Source organism: Rhincodon typus, chromosome 2, assembly GCF_021869965.1.
Source record: "Rhincodon typus isolate 14 chromosome 2, sRhiTyp1.1, whole genome shotgun sequence".
NCBI classification, from domain to species: Eukaryota; Metazoa; Chordata; class Chondrichthyes; order Orectolobiformes; family Rhincodontidae; genus Rhincodon; species Rhincodon typus.
The window spans coordinates 92,010,598-92,037,171 of NC_063333.1; the positions used below are offsets into that span (position 1 = coordinate 92,010,598).

Here is a 26,574-nt window from a genome sequence, read left to right on the forward strand (position 1 = left end):
TCTGCTCCTATGATGCTGCTTGGCCTGCTGTGTTCATCCAGCCCTGCATCTCGTTCTCTAAGGTGCCTATTTCACCTTGGCCTCTGTCCACCTTTTCATATATTTAAAGAAGTTCTTGCTGTCTGTCTTGATATTACTTGCAAGTTTACCCTCAAAGTTTATTTTATCTCTCTCATTGCTTAGTTAAAGGCTTGTTTCCCATATGACTTTTTGAAACTTAATGTTTCTTGTGGCTTCTCTGGAGAAGTTTCTGTTCAAAGCTACTTCCTTCTCAGTAACTGTTCAGCTTTGAGGCTTTTCTGGTCTTCAAACTGTACTAATAATTTCCTTAAAAATTAAGCTTGTTTGAATTCTTCTTTTCTCCAAATAATCTCAGGTCTGTTTCTTGATCTTCACTGCTGCTACAAATATGTACACAGTGTATCCTGTAACTCACATCCTATTTCATTGTGTAGACTGAGGCCACACTAAGTTTGTGTTCAAAACAGAGTGGTCATGGAGAATGTAATATCAAAAATTGTCTTTGTTTTAACTATCTTCAGGTTTAGACTTCATAGTATCGGTATTTATTATACAGCAATACTAAGTACTGCTATACATGGTAATCATGATTTGCTAGACTTATAGTTATATTGGGTCAGACTCTCATGCTTGTGCTCATGTGTTCTCACACTCTCCCGTGCTCTCTCTCTCGTGTGTTTATTTTAAAAAGTTCTAACTCCACCCACTGTGTCATTTGCTTGAGACACCTTCATCATGTTGAGCCAGGGACCTGCAATCCTTCAACAACAGTATTTATACCATAAATCTCTGGCTTTCTTTCATATTTAATTTTTTTTAAATCTCGGATTGTATTTGTTTCACATAAGTTATGTTCTGAGACATTACTTGGTAAGATAAATACCAAGTGGCACACAGGGCCAGGGCCAATAAAGAGGCAAGAACAAAAAGGCAAAAAATGAGCTGTAAGTGAAAGGCAGCAATTAAAGGTAAGGTGAAAAGGTTAAAATAAGAAGGCAAATGTTGACAGAGACCAATAAACTGCAAGAAGAACTAATGCTGCAAGAAAGAGACCAAGATTATTTTAAGAAGCTTTCATCTAAGATCCTTATTATTATCATGTGCAGAATACAATCCTGGATATAGATCAGGGGTATTGGAACTTTGTGATACAAGAAAATGGAAAAAAAGTGCAACCTTTAAATATATTACTTAAATGGTTAAGTATGATTGCCATCCTTAAGTGAGCCACCTGATCCTCTGAATGTTCTTATGGGAACAACACTATCAAAAACATAGAGTCAAAGAACCATAGAGGTCTACTGCACAGAAAAATGCCCTTTCACCCATCGAGTTCCCACTGGTCAAAAACAAGCACCTAACTGTTCTATTCCCATTTTCCAGCACTGCGCCCACAGCATTGTATGTCTTGGCATCATAAGTGCACATCTAAATACTATTTAAATGTTATGAGGATTTCTGCCTCTACCATCTTTACAGGCATTGAGTTCCATATTTCCAACACCCTCTGGGTGAAAAGATATTTTCTCACATTCCCCTTAAACCTCCCGCCCCTTACCTTAAATCTATTCCTCTGCTGTTTCCTCTCTTGACTCACTCAACAGCCTGCAGTAAATTTCAACTGGTCTTGGAAATTTATCTGCTTTTAAACTTGCCAGATCACTCAGAACCTCCTCTCTGACTAGGCTAATTTGTATAATTATATCACAATCCTTCTTCCTGATTTCTATACCCATCATCCATCTCACTAGTGAGCATCGACACATTTTGAACCCTATCTAAATCCTCCAGTTTCACCCACACAAATTACCACTGTGGTCCTTAATAAGCCCTCTTCTTTCCCTAGTTATTCTTTTACCCTTACTGTACTTGTAAAATAACTTAGCATTTTGCTTTATTTTACCTGCCATTATTCTTTCATGCCCTCTTTTTGCTCTCCTAATTCCCTTTTTAAGTTTCCTCTAGCAATTCTGTGCTCCTCTAGAGCTTCTGCTGTTTTCAGCCTTCAGTACCTGCTGTAATCCTCACTTTTTGTGTTCCAAGGAGAAGCTGAATAGGCTGGGACTTTTTCCCCTGGTGCATAGGAGGCTGAGGGATGACCTTATAGAGGTTAATAAAATCATGAGGGACATGGATAAGGTGAAAAGCCAAGGTCTTTTCTCCAGGGTAGGGGAGTCCAAAACAAGAGGGCATAGGTTTAGGTTGAGAGGGGAAAGATTTAAAAGGGACCTGAAGGGCAACATTTTTTCGCAGAGGGTGGTGCGTAAAGGGAACGAGCTGTCAGAGGAAGTGGTACAGGCAAGTACAATTACAACCTTTAAAAGACATTTAGACAGGTACATGAATAGGAAAGGTTTAGACGGATATGGGACAAATGCAGGCAAATGCGACTAGTTCAGTTTAGGAAACCCAGTCAGTATGGATGACTTGAGCCAAAGGGTCTGTTTCTGTATGATTCTATGACTCTATTCAGTAGTGCTATCATCACTTAAACTCCCACTATCAACATCCTTGGGGTTACTTTGACCAGAAATTCAACTGGACTCACAACACAAACATAGTGGCTATAAGAGCAGGTCAGAGGCAAGAATTATTGCAGCAATTATATCACCTCTTGACTCCCCAATATCTGTCCCCAAAACCATCTACAAAGCACAAGTCAGCAGTGTGATGGAATACTCCCCACTTGCCTGAACGGGAACAGCTTCAACAACACTCAAAAAGCTTGACACGATCCAGGACAAAGCAGTCCGCTCGATTGGCACAACTTCCACAAACATCCACTCCCTCCACCACCAACGCTCAGCAGCAGCAGTGTTTATTATCTACAAGATGCATTATGGAAATTCACCATGACAGCACCCTCCAAACTCATGACCACTTCCATCTCTGAGGACACAGATACATGGGAACATCACCACCTGCAAGTTTCCCCCAGGTGACTCACCATGTTGACTTAGAAATATATTGCCATTCCTTCACCATCGTTGGGTCAAAATTTTAGAATTGCCTCCTGAAGGGCATTGTGGATCAACCCAAAGCACACGGACTGCAGTGGATCAAGAAGGTAGCTCATCACCACCTTCTCAAGAACAACTAGGGACAGGCAATAAATGCTGGCTAGTTAATGATGCCCACATCCCATGAGTGAATTTAAAAAAACATTGCGACTGCTCTGTCATTCTAGATCATGGATGAACAATTCTACAAAATCACTCTCCTGCAATATCGTTTAATATTATCCATGTTCAGAAACATATCAATTTCTGTCTTGAACAAAGACTGAGCTTCCACAGTTCTCTGGGATAGAAAATTTCAGAGATTCACCATCCTCTGAGTGAAGAAATTCCTCATTGCAGTCTTAAATGGCCTACACCTTATCCTGCGATTATTTCCTATGATTCTAGAATCACTAGCCAAATGAAACATCCATGCTACATTCACCCTGTAGGAAATGTATATGCGTCAATGAGATTACCTCTCATGCTTTGAAACGCTGGAGAATATGGGCCCATTTTCCTCAATCCCTCCTGAAAGAAAAATCCCACTATATCAGCGATTAGTCTGGTGAACTACATTCCCTCAATGGCAAGTGTATCCTTCCTTAGATAACGAGACTAAACTTGTGTACCGTGCTCCAGATGCAATCTCACGAAGGTTAAATACAATTGCAGCAGAATATCCTTACTACTGTACTCAAATTCCCTTGCGATGAAGGCCAACATAACAATTGCCTGCCTTATTTATTTTTTGCGCCTGCATTTTGTGACTCAACCAAGCACATTCAGGTTCCTTTCAACATTTAAGGAATCATCTGTCTTTCTGTTACTAATTACTCAAGTGGATAACTTCACACTTATTCACATTATATCTCATCTTCTACGATCTTGCCCGATTGCTTAACTTGTCCAAGACTTCTTGAAGCCTCCTTGCATCTTTCCTACTTAGTATTCAGTAAATTTGGAAATATTGCAATTGGTTTCCTTATTCAAATCATTTGTATAGATTATGTATAGTGGACTTTGCCTTGATGTTTACAGCACCCCATTAGTAAACAAACAGTCTATCATTCTGTGAATTACCTATTCATTCCCGCTCTTTGCTTTCTCTCTATTCACAATTTTTCAATCCATCAATAAATTCCCCAAACCCATGTGCTTAAATTTATTTACAATCCTCCAGTGTGCAGTCTTATCAAACCCTTCTGAAAATTCAAATACACCAATCCACTGGTTTTTTTTATGCATTCCACAAGTAACATCCTCAAAAACATTGTTAAGCATGATTTCCTTTTCCTAAATTTATGTTGACTCTGCCCAATTTTGCCTTTCTTTTGTTAATGTTCTCTATAATGTATTCTTCATAATAGATTATAACAGTTTTCCCAGTACTGATATAAAACTAACAGATCTATAGTTCTCCAATCTCTCTTTCCCATTTTTTTAATTAACAAAGTTACATTTGTCTCTTTCAAATCAGTGGTAGCATTTCCATAATTTGTACAATTATGAAAGCTTACTACCAATCCACTATCTCTATTCCTTTCTAGCTTACATTTACATTCTTGCTTCCTTTCCTGAACAGTTCCTTGGTCATCCTTTGTTGGGTCACAAATTGCTCCTAATTCTCAGGTTTACCGTTATTTCTGGCATTCTGGCATTCTGAAAGTTGCCACCCAGGTTGATAGCGTTGTTAAGAAGGCGTACCGTATGTTAGGTTTTATTGGTAGAGGGATTGAGTTTCGGAGCCATGAGGTCATGTTGCAGCTGTACAAAACTCTGGTGCGGCCGCACTTGGAGTATTGCGTACAGTTCTGGTCACCGCATTATAGGAAGGATGTGGAAGCATTGGAAAGGGTGCAGAGGAGATTTACCAGGATGTTGCCTGGTATGGAGGGAAGGTCTTATGAGGAAAGGCTGAGGGTTTTGAGGCTGTTTTCGTTAGAGAGAAGAAGGTTAAGAGGTGACTTGATAGAGACATACAAGATGATCAGAGGATTAGATAGGGTGGACAGTGGGAGCCTTTTTCCTCGGATGGTGATGGCTAGCACGAGGGGACATAGCTTTAAATTGAGGGGTGATAGATATAAGACAGATGTCAGAGGTAGGTTCTTTACTCAGAGAGTAGTAAGGGCATGGAATGCCCTGCCTGCAAAAATAGTAGACTCGCCCACTTTAAGGGCATTTAAATGGTCATTGGATAAACATATGGATGATAATAGAATAGTTTAGGTTAGATGGGCTTCAGATTGGTTTCACAGGTCGGCGCAACATTGAGGGCCGAAGGGCCTGTACTGCGCTGTAATGTTCTATGTTCTATGTTCTATGTTCTTATAAACTACTTCCTTTGATCTAACGGAATCTTTATTCGCTTCCTTAACCATGGTTAACTTAGAAAATACAGAACCCCTATAGTGTGGAAACAGGCCATTCGGCCCAACGGGTCCACACCAACCAAGCCTCTGAAGAACATCCCACGCAGACACAACTCCCTACCCTATCCCTGCATTTTCCATGGCTAACCCACCTAGCCTGCACATCCCTGAACACTATGGGCAATTCAGATTGCCCAAACCACCTAACCTGCACATCTTTGGACTGTGGGAGGAAACCGGAGCACCCGGAGGAAACCCATGCAGACACGGACAAAAACAGTCGCCCGAGGGTGGAATCAAACCCAGATCCCTAGCACTGTGAGGCAGCAGTGCTAACTACTGAGCCACCATGCCACACTATCCCTTAACAATCCCTTTGGGTGTTTATGCCTTGGAGGAATGTATATCTATGGTCAGTGTTTTAGTATTTCTTTAAGTACTGCCATTGCCTGTCTAGGATAAAATATTTTAGTACATTTGCTCAATCCACTATAGACAACTTGCTCTTATATTTTTAAGACCCTAGCTTCAGACTATTTTCCATAACTCTTTCTCATTACACAATTCCAAATCCAAAATAACATAATACTTAGTTGGCTCCTCAACATACTGTTCCACAAATGCATCTCATACACATTCCAGGAATTTATCGTCTATAGCCTTAGTGGTGACTTGGTTATCCCGGTCTATATAGAAATTTATGTTGCCATTGTTACAGTATTATCCACATTGGAGCATCTTTTATTTCCTGATTAAAGCTTCTCTACATAAGATCCTTTCTTCCATAATCTCCTAATGTAATCCCCTATTAAGAGTTCTACCCCACCTCCTATTCCTTTTTGTCAATGCCTACTAAATACAGAATATCCTTGGATGTTCAGTTCCCAATCTCAGTTAACCTGTAGACACTTCTCCACAGTAGCAATTAAGTCATACCCATTTACCTCAATTTTGCATTCAAGTTATCAACTTTGTTGTGAAATCTATGTGCACTCTAATACAGTGTTTCCAACGCTGCTTTTTTACCATTTTTTTCAATTTTGATGTTGTGTGATGCTTGCCATTGCTTCATCTATTTACCACATCTTGGTAATGTCCATATTTGCCATGAGGAAAGTCAAAATCTAATATAGTACTGCTCTTTGCTTTACAGACTAAGTAAAATGCATTTTTAAAAATAATTGGAACAATTTATACCACAATAATGCAGCTGGGTCCACAAAAAATATGACATTTTTCACAGTATCCAGACCATTTGGCGTTAAAACCTTATAAAACCAACAAATCATTAGTTGTTTCATTTTTTAGTCTAGTTGATTAACTGAATCTATAACATACTTCACTTCCATATAAGGCAATGTACTGTAGCATAATATTATAGTTGAAATGAAAGATTTGTACATATTTACAAGTTCATTTAGTGATGAACAGGATTTATTCCTACCTGCATGTTAGCCTCTGCTTTACAAGAGCAACGAAAATCTCCAAAAAGAGCTTGTGATGAGGATGACAACTGAACTTTCTTTCATTTTTGTAATTGACACTATTGAAGGAACAGAAAAAAATGAATAAATTCACTAGCAATATAGTTTATATGATACAAAACCATAGTTATTTTCATGTAATCATTTCAAACTTTACATTGGTACCATTATTTTTAAAACATGCTATACAAAACTGAAAACTATATAAGTTAAACATCATTCCACTACACTAATTATGAAGTTTGTTGTAGAAAATAGGGATAATTTCAATTGAAAGTCCTTAGTGAGGTTATAAGAGTTAATACACTTCTCAGAACTGAAGTTTGAAATATAATGTGCTTTGTTTACATACTCAAAGAGCCAAATATTTATACTACTTACATGGCCTTTATTTATCACAGATTTGGTATAACACAGAGGGACACCATTGGAATAATACGAAAATATTTTTGAAAATATTCATAACGCTGAGAATAATTCTCTTTAAAGTAACTTAAATCAAATAGCTCTAAATTGTGATCACCCCATTTGCTACAAACGGACTTCATAATAAATGTAGTGAAATGAACAGTTTACACAGTAAGGTGGATACATTTTTTTTCCATTATGTTTGCTAAATATTAACTATTGTATAAATGTGTAAGAGTTAATGCTGAAGAGTACATTAAACTCTGTCTAATATGATGGTAGTCAATGGACCTGTGAGTAGAACAGCTTAGGATCTCTGGGGAATGAAATTGTGATCTATTCACAGTTAAGGTAACACCGTCTGTCATACCAGTATAAATTGCATATAGTTGCTATGAAGCAATAAATATTTCAGGGTTTCTCGCTTGCTCATTTAGCATTTGCTCACTTTGTCCCTACTTGGAGGTTCACAGCTTCACTTGCCTTTTTATGATTTGCCTTGCCTTTTTGTGATTTGTTTAAGACAAGAGACTTTTCTCATTAGAACACCAGGAATGGTATTCCTCCCTCACACTAGACCAGGAAGGCCTTATAGATCCATATACTTAAAGGGAATCACAGTGGAAGCAACCACCAGCACAAGCAGCAGCAGCTCAGACAGATCTGACTGCTGAAATAATATACAGTGGAGTGATTGTGAAGAACTATGCAACATAAACATTAACTAGCACTATTGAATAAACATGTAAGAGTTAATACTGAAGTTAACATAGATAATGTCCATGTTCACATTAATCTTTAACTGTTCACTCTAAGGTTATTTTTTTTTATTCATCAAAGGCTATGGCATGGTTCCAACTAGCATCTCTGTATTCCAAATTTTCAACAGAACATAGACAAAGGAACACTCCCTCTCTCCAAGTAGTACCTTCTACATTGCGTTCAAACATCGCTTCCCTCATTTTTCTCCAGCATGCTTATGAGACAATGGGTGGAATCTTACCAGAACCTAAACAATATGGGCATTGGCGTGTCAGTTGGGAAAATGTGGCAAGATCAGCAGAAGAGATTCTCAATGTTGAGAGAAAAGGAGGCCAAATCTGCAACCAGGTTTGAATGGCGAGACAAGAATCTCACGAGTGATTAGCAAGAGGCCTTATTTACATCTATTAGCAAACTATTAGTACCCACAATCATCTCATTAATATCCATTTTCTAATTCTGCCTCACACTGGATAGAAACTAGATGGTGACAATTCATGACGTGAAAGTCTGAGTTGGTACGTGGCAAGCCCAGCTCACTGCTGGCTCCTGAGCTCCTTCATTTTGAATAGCAGTCCCCAACAACTCATGGCGCACTCCATGGCCAACAAACAACTGCTCCACCCCTCCAACCACTGAGGTTGACAGCAGACATGTATTAAGCTCACTATATCATCATAGCACATCTCTGACCCCACTTACACAAGTTCTACACTTCAATACTTCACTTCAGAGTGCACCAGCTCCTTGCATTGCAAAGCTACTACCAGCAAACTTTGCATGTAGGTACAAGCATTCAACTCACGGTCAGACCAGATAGATCTCAGGGCTTCTCAATTGCTCACCTTGCACTTGCTCACTTTGTGCCTACTTGGAGGCTCCCAGCATCTCCACCTTGCTTTTTTGCTATTTGTCCCCTCATCCAGAGCTTAAAGGCTCACAGTACTGCTGCCTTCGACCATAGCATAATAAGATTATTCAGCAGAGGCAGGCTGTACAGCCCATTAAGGCTGCTCCGCCATTCAATGAGATCACAACTGATCTGATCATCTTCAATTCCACTTTTCCACCATATCCCCATGATCCTCAATTCTCTTAACTGAATAAAAATCTGTCTATCTCAGCTGTAAATATATTTAACAAACCAGACTCCACAGCCCTCTACAGTTAAAAATGCCATTGATTCACTACACTCTGTGAAGAAATTCCTCCGTCTCTGTCTTAAAAGGGTGATCCCCTTACAGAGATTATGCTCTCTGGTCCCAGATAACCTCACAAGGAGTAATAATCTTTGCGCATTTACTCTGTCAAGTCCCCCAAGAATTTTATATGTTTCCATAAGGCCAACTCTCATTCTTCCAAACTCCAATAGAGGCCCAACCTACTCAACTTTTACGTATTAAGACAACACCTCCATACCTGGGATCAACCTAGTGAACCTTCCGTGGACTGCAAAGATGTTGCCAGACCTGCTGAGTTTCTCCAACAATTTCTGTTTTTGTTTCAGATTTTGAGCACCTGCATTTCTTTGTTTTTCTTCCCCTTATTTTTATACTTCATTCCCTTTGAAATAGAGATCAACATTCCATTTGCCTTCCCTATTACCCACTGAACTTGCGTGCCAACTTTTTGTGATTTATGAATGTAGACTCCCAAATCACTCTGTGCAGTTGCATTCTGCAGGCTTTCTCCATTTAAATAATATTCAGCTCATCTATTCTTCCTGCCGAAGTGCATAATTTCACATTTCCCCACATTATGTTCAATCTGCCAAATTTTTGTCCATTTGCTTAGCCTCTCTATACCCCTCGCCACCTACAATCTATAGTATATAATAATTGTGGCTTTGGCACTGATTCCTGGAGCACATTACTCATTATAGGTTGCCATCCTTAAAATGCCCATGCTAATATACTACCTTCAATACTATGGATACTTATATTACGAGTAACCTAACATGTTGAACCTTAGTAAATGTACTCTGAAATCCAGATATATTATGTCCACTGCTTCCATTTTATCTATCCTGCTTGTTACCTCCTCAGAGTTCTAATACACTGGTTAGGCATGATTTCTGCTTCATGAAGCTGTGCTGACTCTGCCTAAACAAATTATTAATGCTCTGCTATTACATCCGTGATAATAGACTCTTATTTTTCAAATGACAGGTGTTAAGTTAAATGGCTATCGTTATCTGGTATTTGTCACTTTCCCTTTTTAAATAAAGTTGTTACATTGGCAGTTTTCCAGCACTCTGCAATGTTTCTAAACTCTTAACGATTCTTAGAAAATTACTACCAATGCATCCACTATCTCTGCAGCTACTTCTTTTATCATCAGAGGATGCATCTGCTCCAGTTGTATGGAGTCAAAAATCACATGACACCAGGTTATAGTTCAACAGGTTTATTTGAAATCACAAGCTTTCAGAGTGCCACTCCCTCGTCATGTGCAGTGAGAGAGGGCACATAGACAGAGTTTATAGGCAGAGATATCAAAGGATCATACAACTTGTGTTAGTGGAGTGAACATTCAGAAAATGGCTGATGGAGAACTCTGTTAGAAAGGAGACACAAGTTTTGATTGATTAAGATGCAAATTCCAGAATCTGTTTCAAGTCACTGCTCCAAGATATTTAAAGATTTTATCAGTGTCTGCCTAACTTTCCAAGCTTCAATCAGGAGAGATACAAAAGGTGACATCTTAGGTCAGACACTGAATTGTGGGTATGAGGCCTCGTTCAGAATCTGTCTCTGAGTTTTAACCTGGAATCAGGTTGGTTTTATTCCGAAAGCAGGAATTTATAAAATGCCACAATGACTGACTGTGACCTGAGATGTCGCCTTTTGTATCTCTGCCTGATTGAAGTTTCGAAGTTAGGCAGACCCTGATAAAACCTTTAATGATCTCGGGGCAGTGACTTGAAACAGATTCTGGAATTTGCATCTTAATCAATTGAAACTTGCATCTCCTTTCTAACAGAATTCTCCATCAGCCATTTTATGTTTGTTCACTCCACTCACATCAGTTGTATGATCCTTTGATCGCTTTGCCTATAAACTCTGTGTCTGTGTCCCCTCTCTCATTTTGATGAAGGAGCGGAGTTCTGAAAGCTTGTGATTTCAAATAAACCTGTTGGACCACAACCTGGTATTGTGTGATTTTTGACTTTGTCCACCCCAGTCCAACACCGGCACTTCCACATCATGGCTACCAGTTGTATAGAGAACAGCACTTCGGTGTTGTGTTGCCTTTTAGCACATGCACAAAGCCAGGTAGTTTGTCATGTTCTCAGTAGTGGATAGTCAAAAGGGTGGTCATGTTGCTCTATGGCACCATGCTACATCAATTTTACACCTGCATCATGAGCCAGCAGTATTCTTGGCAAACACTGCATGTGCTTCAACCAAATGCCCATGTCTTGTGGTCTAAGGAAGTAGTTCTCAGTCAGACCAAAGCAGAAAGCCTACAGTTACGGAGTCACAGCATCATAGAATCCCTGCAGTGCAGAAAGAAGCCATTCAACTCATCGAGTCTGCCTCAACCCTTTGAGCAGCATCCCACCTGAACACAGCTCTCCCCTGCCTCCACACTATCCCTGTAAACCTGCATTTACCACAGCTAATCCAGCTAGACATCGACATCCTTGGACTGTGGGAGGAAAACGGAGCACCTGGCAGAAACCCATGCAGACATGGACAGAATGTACAAACTCCACACAGACAGTCACCTGAGGCAAGGTTTGAACTCGGGTCTCTGGCGCTGTGATGCAGCAGTGCTAACCACTGAGCTCCAATGTTGCCCACCACAGTTAGTCAAGGGCATCATTCGCTATCAGTTCAGGGGCATGAAAAAGGTTAGCTGGCTCCTGGGGTCACAGGTCAAGGATCTGTATCATTACAGTCTGGGAAGTGAGCCACAGTCAGACCTGCAGGTTCAGTGCAACCTGTCTGGGAAGCAGCACAGATACCAGACCAGGGTTATGATCAGTCATCAGTTGGGTTTGTCCCTTCAAATTGATTGATGTTAGGTAATCTTCAGTCCTAGGGGTCAGCTTAATGAAAGTCAGGGCCTGACACTCTGTCAGGGAATTGGGTGTAGCAGGCTGGAATGCAGAGCAGATAATTGTGAAGGAGGAAAACTCAATATATATAATTAATGGAGACAATAGTGCATTGAAGGATATGGGTTACTCTGGGAGGAGGGGGAGGGATCATCAACAGTACAACCACCCTGATTCCATAGGGTTCAGTGTAGCATGATGGTTGATGTGACTAAGCTGAAGGGCCAGGACTCAGGGAAATATTTAGAGATCAAGTCATAATTTAAACAGATGTGTGGAAGATCAGGAGTGATGGACTCGACAGGGAGTGCAAGGAAGAAAGGAACATGGAGGCTTGGGGGAACCCTGAGGAAAACATTAGGTTTAGCCTGTGATTTATCGAGCCAAGTTGGTCCTACATCACCTTCCATACTCATGTGAATTGTAAATGAGCAATGAAAATGGAAATGCTGTGACCACATCCAGAATGGGCGAATTTTTTTTTGTCCAAGCACACGGGCTCTACTTGTGAGCATTGTGAGGCCTTTTAAGGGGCAATTACATTACTTAGGCATTTTCACAGTACAGGTTGAAGTCATCTGTAAACATAGTACCTTGTATGTGAAATACATGCAGTGCCCAACTGTGTGGGTTACAGATTCTCATCTCGAATAATCTTGACCATGTCAGTGGTTATTGCAGATTAATCATAATCATTTCTGTGAAGCTGAAGTAATCACAGATGACCTCAAAAATGACACCTTTGGGATGCAATTCACAATAACAATCCAAAATCTCTTAGGGTTCTGATAATCATGTAACTGATTTCCTCTTACCTTGAACTGTAAGTATTCGTCAACATTCTCCCATATACAATGCTGTCTTTCTTGAGTGATGTGGGGGTATACATAGAAGATATCAGTAATCATACAGCACTTGCAATCTCCTACTGTTTTTAGGTGGCATGGCTTGTGCTGCATTCATCAGAATAAGGTCTCTATGTCCATGATGGTATTCCATGAACCACTGCATGGAGTCGTAGCTAAACTTTCAAGAACCTTACAATGATGGTTACTGTGAGACAAGGGCTACCCCCTGCAATCATGACTGACTCCATTACACAACACCCCAAGGGAAGCTAAGTATAGATACAATGCTACCTGTTCTTCAACCTGGCCAGCATGAAGAAAATGATAGGTCTGCTGAAGATGAGATTTGGATCCTTGGATCGGTCTGGGTGGGGCTATGCAACACAGTCCAGAGTTTGCCACATTATGCTTGCGTGCTATGTTTCTGCATAACTAGACCAGACAAAAAACAAGTTTGATGGACGTTGAAGAGCTCAGACAGCAGCAACAGTCTTCCGTGATGGAAGATGAGGACATTGAGCAGGACAAACATCACCTTCTGCATGAGCGGGCACTGCGGTGCCATGCACAACAAGCTGGACAAAACTTAATTGATATCTATTCCAATAAATATGAGCTGGGTGCAATGATCACTCATTGACTATAAATTTGTTGTTGTTTGAAAGGCAAGCAGTCCGTGTCTGTTCCCAGACGCAGTGCTTTTTGTATGTTTCTTCATTGCTTTTTCTGTTGTTGAATAGAAGTGAAAATTTTCAATCATTTGAAGGCTCTCCAGTATCTGATAGTGCCATATTGAACAATGAGATGACATCAGACAACATTGGCCATTGGGGAAAGAGTACCATCCCCTTAAAATGGTTTCTCAGAGTGACACTAAGGACATGTCAACTGCATAGTTTGTCTTTAAATAGTGACACATTTACCTTTGTGTGCTTGTATTTGCAATGAAGTGTATTCCGTGACACCTATGTTCCCTCAGAAGCTTTTCTTTTTGCTTCCCCTTCCACGACGTGCACTGTGAAAGGCAACTGCTAGCTTGCAGCACTTGACCTGGTGCATGGTTGGCCTTTCAAAATCATGCTGGGAAACCCAGCAGTCCCAGCTTCGGTGAGTACTTCCCAGCAAGCGAAAGTAAAGATAATACAAGCACGGTGCCATAGAAGTGTGGTGTATAGTTAAGGTGGTGAGTTGTGGAGATTAGCACGAGAATACTCGCTAGGGCTCATGGAGAAATACCCTCAGTGAAATTTACAAATATTGATAATTAGTCAATTTCTGGTGAAATTCAGCCCAATGTGCTTTATCTGGCCAACCTTTTGCCAAGTTATCACCAGCACTACTCAAGTTAAACATCAGGAGGTTCACAACATTTTATTATATAATTCTCCTTTAACCATCATCTATTTCCATGGGCCCGACATGTTGATGCCAAACATAGAACAAAGCAAAATACAGGAAATTAAACTCTGTCCTAGCACTGTGAAATTTTGCAACAACAAAACTCCAGAAGTCTCACTTTTAACTTCTAATTCTCCAGAACTTAGTATATCATACACAACAAAGACCACTGATTCCTGACTGAATCAGTTTAAATATTTTTTAAGTCATATTGTTCACATATTTTATGACACACCTCTGTGACAGGTGGAACTTGAACCTTTTGGCCCAGAGGTAGGGACATCACATTGCACCACAATATTCTTCATCTACATCAGTTTAACACAGACTGTGAGCTGGGACGTTTCATAAATGGTGACACATGCCTTAATAGATATCTTCAGAGCCTGCAGTCTGTGACACTTTTTTAAAAAAGTCTTTAAATTTGCTTTATTTTAAAACACAATACAAAATATAACTCCAAATCAAAATTATTCAGTGATGAAAAATAAAGAATCACAAATCCAGAAACTTGACAATCTAACCACTATTATATTTAAATTCTCCCTCTTCACTGTTAAATCGGCAGTTTAAGAGGCTTCAAGGACTAAAACAGACACAGGAATAACATACAAAGCAATAAGTATTAGCTTATATTATGCTATTTATCCTTTTACTCTTTGATGATTGAGTTTTATTGGCTCAGGATTTCCTCTTCGTGAAATTTTTCTCTATCTTTCAACTGTGCCTATTTTTGAAGGGGTGTACAGTATGTTCTTAGGAAGCTTCTACCAGGACTTGACATCAATGTCAAATCTCCTATGAGAAGCCTTCAGAGTGTCCTTGCAACACTGCCTTTAATTGCCAAAAACTCAAGTTCTCCAGAAAAGATTTGAATTGGTAAGCACATGTATGGCGTTCTGACTCCATGACCAACCCAATTCAAATGCACCTGTCTCAATATAGTAGCATCATTGGCACACCAGGTCATGTGAGCACCTCAGAGTTTGGTGCTTTATTCTACTGTACAATCCACAGAAGCATCTGAAGACATCTCAAGTGGAAATAGATGATTTTATTGGCATGATCCTGATATAGAGTCCTAATCTCATGCACATACCAGAGTGGGCAGGACTATTGCTCTATACATTTGTAGATAGAGTTTGATCAGCAGATTTCCTCTTCACCCTAGACCGATGTTCAAAATCTGCCACCAATCTGTCTCATCAACAATACAAATAGCTTGGGAGTATGCGACCAAGAGATTATTCACTGAAACAGAGAACCAGTATGGTGTTAGAAAAATAATTGAGGAAGCATTGTTATGGTGTTTTCTGTCAGACAGCTCCAGAAGAATTGCTAAGATCACAACTTGGATCTGTATACCACACTTGTAGATGTAATCAAAGCTTTTGACAGAGTCAGTCATGAGTGCCTTTGGAAGGTAATGATGTAATTTGATTGCCTGAGGAAGTTCATCAATGGCTTCTTGACAGCTTGCTTGTGAGTCCTTGTTAGAGTCTTCTAATATATCCTCAGCTACCAACAGTGTTAAATAGATGATTGGATATTAGTGTGAATCCTCTTCAAGCATGTTCTTCTCAGCCATGCTGTCTGATGCCTTCCACGACTGTGGTCCTGGCATTGGTAGTAGATCTTCCATGGAATGGGAAGCTACTCAATCTGTGCCAACACCAGGCAAAGACCAAGGTCTCCAATGACTTATTTCATGATTTTATGTTTGTTGTTGCCTGTGCATTAGCTTCTATTTCAGATGTGGACATGCAATGTAGCATCATCGGTCTCCGATGTATGCAAAAACTTTGGCCTTGTGAACAACATGAGGAAAAATGAAATATCGTATGACGCTGCTCCAGGGAAGTTGTATGTTGAGCCTAAGGTTTCAGTTCATGACCAACATAAATAATAAACCAACAAAAGGAAATTTTAGAATGTAAATGTTAGTGAATAGAAACAAAGAGAAGATGTGAGTAAGACAAGTGAAGTACAGCAGAGGCAAAACAGCACAAAATAGCTATCACAAATTTAGATTTAAGGATAGCAGAAAAATACAGGAGCAGCATGGGGAACATATCAATGAAAAGGCAAATATAGTTTGGAAGGAGAATTGTTAAAAGGGATAGGGGCAAATAAAGCAAGACAAACAACAGAAAGAACATCAAAAGAAACCAGGAGACTAGGAAAGACAGAGTATCAAACAATGGAAATGAGATAAATAAAAACCGAAAGAACTGTGGATGGCGTAAATCAGCAATAAAAACAGAAGATGCTGGAAAAGCTCAGCAGGTCTAGTAGCATCTGTGAAGAAAATATCAGAGTTAACGTTTCGGGTCCGGTGGCCCTTCCTCATGTGGAAATGAGATAGACATGGGTGCATCAGATAAGCGGAAAGGAGAGATGTGCAAGAAATGCACATTTCAGATGTGGACATGCAACGTAGCATCATCGGTCAATAATATTAGATAGTGCAATAATATTAGATAGCAAGGTGTGGAGCTGGATGAACACAGCAGGCCAAGCAGCATCAGTGGAGCAGGAAAGCTGATGTTTCGGGTCTGGACCTCTGAAGAAGGGTCCAGACTCGAAACGTCAGCTTTCCTGCTCCTCTGATGCTGCTTGACCTGCTGAGTTCATTCAGCTCCACACCTTGCCATCTCAGATTCTCCAGCATCAGCAGTTCCTACTATCTCCGTGCAATAATATTAATGTGTTTTAACTATATTAAGACTAACTGAATAAAGGCAATCCATGCAGTCGCAGTCCAAGGTTTTCAGATTGTCTACAGGATAGTTTTGTACATAAGCATTGGTGAATATAACTTCAGTTTTGTCTTAGTATTTGTAGATGATTTATAAATGACTTGGGCATAAAGAGTACAATCACAAAAACTATTTGTGTTGGAAGTTCAACAATATGAGGCAAAATGTAAAGGAGATCAGGAAGACACAGACAACTTATTCCAGTGAGCAGGTAATTTAATACGAATATAATTTAACATATTTTTGGGAGGAGAAACAAGTAATAGGATGTCACACTAAATCAAAAGTAGTTGAATGTTGTAGGTGAACAGATTTAAATACATAATTCAAAATAAATATGCCTTCACCACATATACTATAAAAAGGTCATAAAATATACTAGATTTCACAAATGTATATAAGGCATTGATTAGGACTTACTTAAAATACTGTGTAATTTTAGGAACCCAAGAATAATATAGCAAAGCCATCAACACCATAAATCATAGGCTTGCCTTGGTTATACCAGCAGGTGGGAAACTATATTTTCACTGGATCTGGGTGTTGCTGGTTGGACAACATTTGTCATCTGTCCCTAAATGCCCATGAAGTGGTGGAGGTCAGAAAGGAGTTGAGATGGCAGCTGTCTCAGGCTGGAGAAGCAAATTAGCCATCTAACCCACCAATCCACAATATTCCCTTGTTGTAGTTGTAATAACCTTGACTCCCATTTGTTGACAAGAAACTCTCTTGTTTCTTCTTGAGCTTAGCAAAGGATGGCTAAGAAATTGACAGAGAGAAAAAATAGCATTAAGAAATAAACTAGCCAGAAATATATAACAAAAGTTTAAAGAAATCAAAACTAAACACGGGTCTCTATGCAGTTACAGGAGAAATGATAATGTGAAGCAAGGAAATGAGGGAGTCATTAAACAGACATTTTGCATAATGTACTTGGAAAACTTTCACAATTGAAAGCACAAAATACTATCAAAATAGTCAGGAATCTATGGCCGACTGAGAAAAAGGAATTTAAAGAAATATGGAAACAATACTAGAGAAATGAATGGGATTCAAAGACAACAAATCTCCTGGACCAGATGCCCTTCTCCTTAGGCTTTAAAACAGGTGGCTGCAGACAAAGCAAATGTATTGGTTTTTGATCTTCCAGAATTACCAAGGTTTTAGAAAAGTCCTCCCTGATTGAAAGGTAGTAAACGTAACCCATTATTGAAGATAGATGAAAACAAGGAACAATAGGCCACTTAACCCGGCATCAGTATGAGGAAATTGCTAGAATCTATTACTAGAGACATTGTAACAGGGCATATAGAAAGCCACAATGCTTGAATAGTTGTGGAAACGGGATTGGTAGCCCTTATTATTTCCCTGAAATGGATACTGGTTAAATGTGATAATCCAGAATTTGCTGTCAGCAGTTTTATGCTTCCCTGTACAGTGTGCCATTGAAGTCCCTGCAGATTGCCATCGAGTAGTAATCACAACTAATGAGAACCTATCATTTTACGCTATTAACTCTGATTCACAAACTCTTGAAAATGTTACACCTTGAGTAAGGTGTGTGACTGGGTTTTTAAACATACTAAGTCCATAATCGTGAGGAGCATCATTGGACTTGAGAAATTAATTTTCAATTTATGTAAGGTTAAATTTCTCAATTATGATAAAAAAAACTTATACCTTAATCCAACATATATATTCTGACATTTTTTTTCAGTTTCTGGAAAATTTTACTTTACTGTGGAATAACTGCATTTTCATGCCCAGCATTGCTACTAAAATACTTCAATGAGATTGTTTCTTACCCTGCTTGACAGCAAGGGAAATGGGGGTACAGACAGGAAAGTGGAATTGAGACAATAACCACATTAGTCATGATCTAATTGAAGTATGGAGCAGGTTCAAAAACAAAATGGCCTAATCAGGTTCCTAAGTCCAATGTTCCTACATCATTGTTGCACAATGCTTGCAAAATACAAACAAAAATTTAGAAAGGAGAAATCCATGGGCAGCTTTCTTCAAAGTTTATGGCAATGCCATCACTTCATTGTTCACTTCAAAATCCAAACAAATATGTTTGGGAAGAGTTAGCATAATGTTTGACCAAACGTGTTTGAGTAGTTTTAGACAATAGCTAACAGGGTTGATAGTGGGAAGCAAAGATAGTTAACGCAATTGGATTTTCATAGAGCATTCTGATTCTGCGACATATAAACTTTATTCATAACTTAGATGAGAGAACCAAGTGCAATGTATTCAATTTTATTGATAATGCAAGACTAGGTGGGAAAGTAAGCTGTGTGGTGAATATAAAATTCTTCCAAGAGATATAGAGAAGTGGGTAGACAAGAATGTGGCAGATGGAGTATAGAGAAATCTGAAGCTGTCCACTTTGGTACGAAGAATAGGAAAACAGGTTATATTTTTAAAAGGTGAGAGACATGAAGATGAAACAAAGCACTGCAGACACTGGAGATCTGAAACAAAAACAGAAATTGCTGGCAAAACTCCACAGGTCTGAGAGCATCTGTGGGAAGAAAGCAGAGTTAATGTAGCAAGTCCGGTGACTCCAATTCTGATGAAGAGTTACCGGAGTTGAGACAATAACTCTGCTTTCTTTCCACAGATGCTGCCAGACCTGCTAGGTTTCATCAGCAATTTCTATTTTCATTTCAGAGACTTGAAGATGTTAGTTTTCAGACAGACCTAATATTCTTGAATACGAATCTAACAGTTAACCAAAGGCCTAATGGGGAGAAAATTATATGTTATCCTTTGTAATAAATGGGATTTGTGAGACCACATCTGAAGCATTGTTAACACTTTACTCAATATGCTGTGAATCTTGTAATTCTCTATCCCTGAGAGCTATGAATGTTTAGTTGCAGACAAAATTCTAGATGGACACCTGTAGATCATTTGGATACTCAGGGAATTAGGGACTATGGGGATAATGTGAGATAGTGAAGTTGAGATAGAAGACCAACCATTATGTTATTAAATCGTGGAATTGACTGAATGGCTTACGCTTACTTCTTATGTTCTTGTGTTCAATACCTAAAAGCTTCAAGTTCCACAGCTTCAGTTGACTGCTGCTGTTGCTCCCCGTATCGAATTCCATCATTTTGTTTGCCTTGAACAAAACGCTGTTGTTGTGATTTAGTTACTATTCCATGGCCTTTGTCAATATTTAAAGCTGGCAACTAAAAGAACAAACACAAAAAAAAATTTCATCTCTTATTTTATGCCATTGAAATCTTTTGTGATCACTCATTCATTCTTAACGTTAGGAAGAAAAGACATACACTGACAATTTGTACAATTAGGTTAATTATAATTCTTGGTATTTATAAAATGGTCCATTAAAAGTTACCAAATAAACTAGTATCAAAATTATAAACATTCTAAGAAGTGCTTAAGTTTCACCAACAGTCTGTCAGTTAGGTTTCATGGAGACAAGCAATTTTGGATCACTTCCACCTCCTCTCCTAATACCCAGCTACGCAGCATTGTGACAAGCCTAGGAGTAGGACATCAATTCTTTTTAATTCATTTCTGCTTTATAGGAATCATTGGCAAGGTCAGTATTCATTGCTTATTCTTAACTGGTCTTGAAAAGATCGTGGCTCTTGAACCCACTGGTGTCTTTAGGATATAGGCAAGCCCACAGCATTGTTAAGGAGGAAGTTCTAGGAATTTAACTCCTTAACTCTCTGTAAATTAAGGAATGGAGAAATGTTTCCAAGTCATGATGGTTTGTAACTTGAAAGGGAGCTTGTAAGTGCTGCAGTTCCCATATATCTACTGCCCTTGTTATTTTAGATGATATTGCTAGAAGTTTCTGATTTGGAAGTTGCTGTCAAAGGAGCCTTATCAAGTTGCTCTAGTTGATCATTTAGCTGGAACACATTGCTGCCACTGTGTGCTGGCAAACAGTGGAGGGAGGAAATGATGAAGATTGCAGATTCACTACCAATCAAGTCGGTTGCTTTGCCCTGGATATCGTCGAGCTTCTTGAATGTTGTTTGAGCTGCACTTATCCAGTGTGTATCCCATTATAAACCTGAGCTGTACCTTGTAATTGATAGATAGACTTAGGGATGTGAAGAGGTAAAGAACTCATTAGGGAATTCTCAGCTTTTTACAGCTCTCTGAAATTATTTATGTGGCTGATCTAGTTCCTGGTCAATGTTCACCGCAAGATATTGGTAGTGAGGATTCAGTAATGGGATTGCCATTAATTGTTGAAGGAAGATGTTTTGATTCTCTCTTGTTGGATAGTCATTGCCTAGCACTTGTCTAAAATGAATGTTATTTGCCACTTACCAATCCAAGCCTGAATATTCTCCGAACCTTCCTGCATGTGGGTAGAAACTGTTTCAGGATCTGAGCAATTATGAATGGTACTGAACACTGGCTATCATCAGCAAACATTTCCACTTCTAATATCACTATGGAAAGAATATCATTGGCTAAGGAGCTGAAAATGGATGAACAAAGGATATTGGTCTGAGAAAATGATGCATCAAAGGCTTGGCTGACAGGATTAAATTCAACAATCATGACTATCTTTCTTTAGGTTATTATTGCTACCATTGATTCCCATTGACTTCAATTTTGCCAGGGCTCCTTGATGCCTCACTTGGTGATATGCTGCTTTAATGTCAAATTCTCTCACTTCAGCTCTAGAATTCGCCTCTTTTGCTCACATTTGGATTGGGGCTATAATGAGTCTGGGGGAATGGTTGATAACACTGTCTAGAACAACCTCGATCACTTTGTTGATGATTGAAGGTAACTGACGGAGCAGTAATCAGGGTGGATTTACCCTGCTTATTGTGGACAGGACCTATGAGACAATTTTCTTCATTCAGTTTTCCTCTCATCGAATTTTGAACAGTTAAATGCTAATGAAAAGCAGCATAATTATTGTACATGATGAATAAAACAACATTTTTAGTATTATGCTAATATTGCATAACCAAAATATATATGGTTCATTGTTAAAATACCATGGTGAGAAATATTCTTTCATTTAAAGTGTAATAGATCCCATTGATAGCACAGAATTGCTATTTCTAAAACTGGCACTATACTATGGGTGATCATACCTGTTGCTTGCTTGCTGGTACATTCAAAAGATTAAGTAGTCGCTTAAGATCTGAATATTCTCTAAAACAAAAGAAATCTTGAGATAGTTGAGAAGATAATTAATAATTAAATTTCACCAAGCCTTTCATCCCATTAGTGCTTAATGCAACTTTAAAGCATTGTACTATTAATTTTTCTGCAACTGTTGATATATAAAGATTATATATAAAAAAAACTTATTTTGCATTTAGGTGGCACATTTCAAGAATGACAAAATACTTTTGAAATAGTTACTCTCTCATGTAGGAAGATATTCGAAGATTCTTTTGTGCATATTCGGAATGCAAATTCACTACAGTTACTTTAATTGCACAGAGTACTCGTAAACAAGTTTATCTTAAGCAGGGTGTATAAAAAATGGGTTGAAAGATCATTAAACACTGGCAAATATTCCAATTACCAGCAGAACAGATTTGACCAATGGTAATCCAGTTTAAAATTAGTACTTACCTATCAGTGACTTTTCCAGTCAAGATTTGAAGACATTTGAATAATGACTAAGATAAGAGTGTGAGGCAAGTGGGAAGCGGGGGGGAGGTAGGGCACCATGTTTGGGTTAGTGGGCAGCACTCAGGTTGGGCAGAGGGGAGGGGTCAGAACAAATTAGGGATTTGTCATGTCTGGCAAGGTTCAGTTGTGATGGGTTGTGGTGACACTATCAGACTTGGCACGGTTGGGTTAGGGTGGAGCGTATCAGGTCTGACGGGACTGTGTTGGGAAATTAGGTGCCAGGTCTGGTCATGGCCAGGGAGGTCATTCAAGTCTTTCAGGGTAAGGTCAGTGCAGGACGGTTGAATTAGCTATCAGGGGCAGTAGGATCAGGTTGGATCAGTAGGGGATGATGCTGTTGGGTCCAGCAAAGTTGGGTTGAAGAGAAGGTGGGATGTCAAGTCCAGCAGGACCAGATCAGGTCAGGAATGGGGCAATTCAGGTCTTGGGAGGGTAGGATTAGAGGGAAAGTTTGAACGCAGAGAGAAGTCAGGATAAGTGGGTGTCATGGGGGAATAACATGAGAGTCAGGGGTTCAGTTTAGTAATTATTCAGGAACTAGAAAGTAGGGTTTAATCCACTAGCTTTTCGTAGGTAACTATTAAGCTTACATGAGTTGGAGTATTTCACATTCTGCAGTTTAAATGAACTCCTTTGGAATGTTACAAACACTGTAGAATTTCCCTCAGATGTTTATGGGTAATTACCATGGAATCAGCTGTGTTGGGAATTCTGCAAGGTCTTGAACCACAACTGCAGTCTACAAATCCACAACTGCTATCTGGCCATTGGTATATCTTGGCCATTTAGTCTGTTCCTCTTTCCACTGTTGCTGTCAAACCTGCTAAATATTTATTATTTATTTTCATGTCAGATTTCCAAAATTTGCTTTTATTTTTGTAGATGTTAGTGACAATGGGAATTTTCTAAGTACTGGGCGAGTAGTTGCACACTGAAACTTGGATTAACATTTTGATTCCAACTTGAAAAACTTATGTAATAACTAAATTCAAGTTAATTATTAAACAAAAATTGCCTGTCAGTGCTAATTAATTGTCATTCAGCTGCAACTGATTGTCTAAGTAAGTGTTGATTTCTTTGAGTCCTCTTGTGGCACAGCAGTAGTGTCCCTAACTCTGGACCAGGAGGCTTGGGTTTAAGTCCCACCTGCTCCAGTGGTGTGAAACAACATCTCTGAACAGGTTTATTAGAAAAATAGTTTAATTTTCTAAAAAAAATTAGAAACATATAGAAGGCCCGCTTGTCGCACAGTGGTGGTATCTCTACCCTGCCCCTGGACCAGAAGGCCCATGTTCAAGTTCTATCTGCTCCAGAGCTGTGTAATAACATCTCTGAACAGGTTTGTTAGGAAAATAGTATAATTTTTTAAAAAATTAAAACATATAGAAGGCCCGCTTGTCGCACAACGATAGTGTCTCTACCCTGCCCCTAGAATTGAAGGCCCAGGTTCAAGCCCTATCTGCTCCAGAGCTATGTAATAACATCTCTGAACAGGCTGATTTAACAAAACGGTTGATTTCTTCAAGACCTCTTATGGCACGATGGTAATGTCCCTACTTGACCCCTGGACCAGCAGGCCTGGGTTCAAGTCCCACCAGCTCCAGAGATATGGAATAACATCTTTGAACAGGCTGATTTGAAAATAAGGTGATTTCTTTGAGCACGAAGCTAAACAACATGGGTATGTCTCAAAAAGGTGAATTAAAAAATCAGTCTTGGCAAATGCACAGTGTAATTGTAAACAAAGTGCAAAAGTTGGGAATTCACTGCAGAGGGGAAGGAAGTGCTGCTCTTTATTTTCAATATATGTCATGGTTTGTTGTTCAGATAAATATTTAAACTACCTACAACTTAACTTACTTTGTCGAAATGACGTCCTTCTATGCCATTATGACGGACTGACACTGTTATTTGTTAAAATCTGAGTTATTTAGACACCTAGGTGTTAAGTAAATAAAGCAAGGCTGGAGACCTGTGGGCAGTGTGCTGCATCTGCAGCTTTGTCGAAAGAATCTCTAGCCTTAACAACTGAATGTGAAATAAATGACTGAATTTTACTTTAAGTCTTGCATAGACTTAAGCAAGGCTTGTCCTTGAACCTTGTGGTTTTTCAGGGCAGTTAAGAATTAACTACATTGTGGTGATCTGGAGCCATATGTAGCCCAGATAAGGATGGCAGATTTTCTTCTTCAAAGGACATCAGTGAATCAGATGGGGTTTTACAACAATTCATGATTGTTTTCATGATCACAATGCTGAGCCTCATTTTGTATTCCAGATCCAAAAATTGAATTTAAATTCTATCAGCTGCTGTGGTGATATATGAACCCATTTCTCTACAACCTAGACTTCTGGACTGGTCCAGTGACATCACTATAACAGCATGTCCAGCAACGTAAACTCCAAATTGTTGAGCTGCAGTCTCATGTGCAAAGAATACAGAACATAAGGAAGGGAGATGGAAGGGGTAACCCGGATACTTTGATCTTTCACTGTCAAATAGACAGCTATTTCCCTTTGGTTATTAAGTAGTGCAGGTCTGGTTGGTGGTCACTGGACAGCTGGATGTAATGGTGAGACAGTCAGTTAAGGGAGACCATGCATTCTGCTGCAGAAGTATCACTCTTTGCCATTAACAAGCTTTAGTTCCATACGAATGAGCAAAAGATCTGCAGGGTGAAAGAGCAAACGAACCAAAATACCATGGTACAGGAGACCATTCAAGTGAGGGGACTAAAAAGCAATCAAGTACAGTATGGCAGCTAAGTATGTACTGTTCTCTGCAACCACAGAGCAGAGCTCCAAACGTTTGTTGCTGTCTTATGCTTGGACATTTTGTGACTGTAGAAAAACAAGGAAAACAGGGACTTGAAAGGATTAATGTCCAGGCTTGGATGCATAGTACCTCCCACAGGGATGATGCAAGCCAATACATGACTGAGAAAACTTGAGAGGAGAATCATCGTAGCTTCAGCAGAGTTAGACATATTTCTGTAAAGCTGTACATAGTTCCTAATGTAATAAACTATGATGTGGAGGAGACAGTGTTGGACTGGGGTGGACAAAGTCAAAAATCACACAATACCAGGTTATAGTCCAACAGATTTATTTGAAGACACAAGCTTTTGGACTCTTACTCTTTCTTTAGATGTCAGTGAGAGAGGTGACATCAGACACAATTTACAAGCAAAAGATCAAAGAGTCATAGAACTGATGCAAATGTATTGAACAAACCTAAGATGGCTGTTAAATCTTTAATCAATTAGAAGGGATTAATATACAAATCCCAGAATTTCTTTCAAGTCACTGCCCTGAGATAACTAAAGGTTTTATCATTATACCAGAGGTGACATCTTGGTCAGACAACGCATTTTAGATGTGAGGCCTTGCTTAGTATCTGGCAGTGTATTAACTTGGAGGTAATTAATTTTCAAAATAGGAATTTATAAAATGCTATATTGAATGTCTACTAATTGTGTGCTTTTCGAACAAAGTAGAATGTATCTACAAATATAAATCTGCAAATGCAAATTCACCCCGTAGGGGTGTGTGTGTGTGTTTGCACATGTGCACGTGTGAGAGAGAGGGTGCGTGTGTGTGTGAAGAGGGGGAGAGGGAGAGAGTGTATGTGTGTGTGAGAGAGTGAGTGCGAGTGCGTTTGTGCATGCGTGTGTGAAAGAGAGTGTGTGCATGAGAGAAGGTCTGAGTGTGTGAGTATGTGTATGTGAGTGTGTTTGTATGAGAAAGTCTGTGTGTGTGTGTGTGTGTGTGTTTGCGTGTTTGTGTGTGTGTGTGT

General features: G+C 39.3%; 2 protein-coding genes across 5 annotated transcripts in view; both read right to left on the bottom strand.

Annotated features, from left to right (window-relative positions):
* The window catches only part of nek10 (NIMA-related kinase 10), a 180,869-nt gene extending 167,916 nt beyond the window's left edge, over window positions 1-12,953 (bottom strand). Inside the window, exons 1-2 of the mRNA XM_048608532.1 lie at window positions 12,928-12,953; window positions 6,840-6,938 (exon numbers count right to left, since the gene is read on the bottom strand). Coding sequence (XP_048464489.1) covers window positions 6,840-6,938; window positions 12,928-12,953 — 125 coding nt within the window. The remainder of the gene's footprint in view (window positions 1-6,839; window positions 6,939-12,927) is intronic.
* LOC109927535 (serine/threonine-protein kinase Nek10-like) overlaps window positions 6,903-26,574 on the bottom strand; it is a 58,223-nt gene continuing 38,551 nt past the window's right edge. Inside the window, exons 3-5 of one of the 4 annotated variants that reach the window (XM_048617916.1) lie at window positions 22,229-22,289; window positions 20,145-20,320; window positions 6,903-6,938 (exon numbers count right to left, since the gene is read on the bottom strand). In XM_048617916.1, coding sequence (XP_048473873.1) covers window positions 20,168-20,320; window positions 22,229-22,289 — 214 coding nt within the window. In that variant the 3' untranslated portion in view covers window positions 6,903-6,938; window positions 20,145-20,167. Of the gene's footprint in view, window positions 6,939-17,315; window positions 17,877-20,144; window positions 20,321-22,228; window positions 22,306-26,574 lie in introns of those variants that run through there. The other 3 variants (XM_048617894.1, XM_048617906.1, XM_048617900.1) reach the window with 3 other exon arrangements.